The sequence below is a fragment of the Megalops cyprinoides genome, chromosome 4 (genome assembly GCF_013368585.1).
Source record: "Megalops cyprinoides isolate fMegCyp1 chromosome 4, fMegCyp1.pri, whole genome shotgun sequence".
Taxonomy (NCBI): Eukaryota; Metazoa; Chordata; class Actinopteri; order Elopiformes; family Megalopidae; genus Megalops; species Megalops cyprinoides.
In genome coordinates, this window is record NC_050586.1 from 33739184 (window position 1) to 33741802 (window position 2619).

General features: G+C 52.6%; 1 protein-coding gene across 1 annotated transcript; it reads left to right on the forward strand.

Annotated features, from left to right (window-relative positions):
- The first annotated feature begins 312 nt into the window (after window positions 1-312).
- LOC118776467 (putative nuclease HARBI1) lies at window positions 313-1920 on the forward strand. The gene is made up of 2 exons (XM_036526825.1): window positions 313-1192; window positions 1499-1920. Exons 1-2 carry the CDS (start codon window positions 313-315, stop codon window positions 1918-1920), a joined length of 1302 nt encoding a protein of 433 aa, XP_036382718.1.
- Window positions 1921-2619: the final 699 nt, after the last annotated feature.

Genomic DNA, 2619 nt, shown 5'->3' on the forward strand with positions numbered 1-2619 from the left:
GACACTGATGTGTTCAGCTCCAGCGCTTCCTCAGAGACGGAGTTTCCCAGCTCCACATGCTGCTCCGCAGTCCCGGCAGAGGCTGACCTCGTCAGGTCTCTGAACCCACCCAGCTTGGAGAGGGTTAATTTGAACACCCTCCTGGCCAATGACGATGCCCAGGTGTGGGACCCAGAGGTTTCCGGCCGTCACGGAGGCGCAGGCTTTTGCGACGATAATGCAGAGGATGAGCTACCGCTTCCTATCAACAGCTTCATCCTGCCCACGCCCCGGCGGCTCGGCCGACCAGGCAGTGATGATGTCACGCCCGTCATGGCTGCCATCGTGAACAGACAGAGACAGTGCGTGTCCGTTCAAAGAGAGGCTGTCAAGGCACTGAAGCGGCTGGCGGCAGACGTGCGCAAGTATGTCGACTACGTCACGACAGCCGGCCCCAATGCAAAAGTGTCTTCCTCTGGTTTGCCAGGTCATGAAGGCCTCCTTTCTTTTGCAGTCAAACCTACTTCAGGAAATCTGCAAAACCCTGACACGTCTTCCCCATTTGCACTTGCTAAACCCTCTGAACCTAAAATATCTCCCTCAAGCCCCCTGGGAAGCCTCTCCTCCAGGCCCCAGGACTTGTCGATCCTGAACAATGACGCCCTGCTGGAGCGTTTCAGGTTGGACCGCGGGACGATCGTGTACCTGTGTGAGCTGCTCAGGCCGCATGTGGCCAATCAGCAGATGCCGGTGGAGAGCGCTGTCTGTGCTGCTCTTGCCTTTTACGCCACCGGCTCCCTCCCATCCACGGTCGGGGACTACTTCGGCACGGACCAGGTCGCCTTGAAGAACGCTGTCCAGATCGTGACGGACGCTCTGGTGACCGTCTCTGACCAGTTCATCAAGTTCCCCCCGCCCACGAGCCAGCAGCAGGTACAGCAGGATTTCTTCAGGATCGCCGGCTTTCCCGGCGTTGTCGGGGCCCTCGGCTGCACCCACATCGCCATCAGGTGCCCCCAGCTGCACTCCAACCTCTACCTGAACCGAAAGCGCTTCTACTCCATGAACCTGCAGATCACGGCCACTGCGGCCTGCCGGATCACCAGCGCCGTGGCGCGGTTCCCGGGGTCCTTCAGCTGCGCTCACGTCCTCCAGCACAGCCCCCTGGAGGCCTTCTGCAGCAGGGGGAACCTAGGCAAAGGACACCTCATCGGTAAGTACCGATGACATTATTGTCATTTATCAGACATTCTAATCCAGATCAACTTACATTGTTGACATGTTGCCCTTTTCATACAGTTTGATAATTACTTGGGTTAAGTACCTTGCCCAAGGGTGCAATGGCAGTGCCCCAACGGGGAATTGAACCAGCAACCTTTCGGTTACAAGCCCTGCTCCTTACCTGCTACGCTGCACTGCCACCCACTCACTGGGGTTCCCCATGCAGAGAAGTGAAGTGGGATTTGTCCTTTGGTGCATCCCTCTGATTCATCCAGTTATCCCTCCCCCTTTTCCACAGCTCACTCCGGATACCCCCTCCACCACTGGCTGCTACCCCCCCTCCAAAGCCCCCAGGCAGAGGCAGAGGTCCGCTACAACAAGGCCCTGACCAGAAGCCACAGCGTTGTGGGGAAGACGGTCGGGCTCCTGAAGGCCCGATTCCCCTGCCTGGACCGCACGGTCCTGCCCCTCCAGCACTCCCCCAAAAAGAGCGCCCGCATCATCCTGGCGTGCTGCGTCCTCCACAACGTCGCCGTGTCTCGGAACGTGGCGCTGCCGGGGGTGAGAGACCTGGGGCCAGTAGACCCGGCGGCGGCCCTGGAAGACTTTAACTGCGAGGGGGACGAGGACACGCTGTCTGACAGCGAGGAGATCGTGGCGCTCAGGATCACGGAAGGACAGCAGAAGCAGGCGGTCACCATCCAGCAGTTTTTCACATAGGAAACTCAAAGCGTACTCGGTGTTTGTGTGATCATTCAGTACAGCACAGACACACACGTTACAGTGGACAGTCTATACTAAAGCATTACTTACAATACTGATAATTTTGCTATTTGATCTAGAGTATGCTGAACAGAGTTGACTATGCAATTGGGACTTAAAATTGATTTTTTTGTTAACTTCAAACTAAGATTAAAATGATGGAAACACCTCATTTACTGGATATTTTAACTCTGAGTATTGAGTAATCTCTGAATAACTATTATCAGCACAGCGGTGGCTTATTTTTTTTTTGTTGTTTTTTTTTTTTGTACCAAACTGCTGCCAAAACTGAACTAAACTATAGTGATATGACACCTGTTATGTAAATCTGTTTCATGCAGTGTGTAACTGTTTCTTTGAAATGGAACATCAGTTAAATTAAAACTATCATCTTTGGAAAGAACGATGAGACATCTGTTTTCACAACAAGACTTCAGAAGGGGAACAGTTCCTCTGTGTTTGGCACCAAACACAGGTACAGGTACATGTTGTTTATGTGCTGTGTTACTATGTATATGTATAAATAAGTGTTTGAGGTGCTGTAAGTTTATCAGTTTAGACTACCTTCAGATTGTTCTCTGTATAAATGGAAAGTATCCGTGAAGCACCTTTCCTGGGGTCTGGTTTTTGGTTTATAATTTGATTCATGTACTTGAT

What these genes read in the sequence shown, in the direction of transcription:
- LOC118776467 (XM_036526825.1), top strand. Translation starts at nt 313, where the DNA reads ATGGCTGCCATCGTGAACAGACAGAGACAGTGCGTGTCCGTTCAAAGA. An exon ending in AGGCAAAGGACACCTCATCG is followed by an intron (nt 1,193 to 1,498) that starts GTAAGTACCGAT and finishes CCTTTTCCACAG; the next exon opens with CTCACTCCGGATACCCCCTC.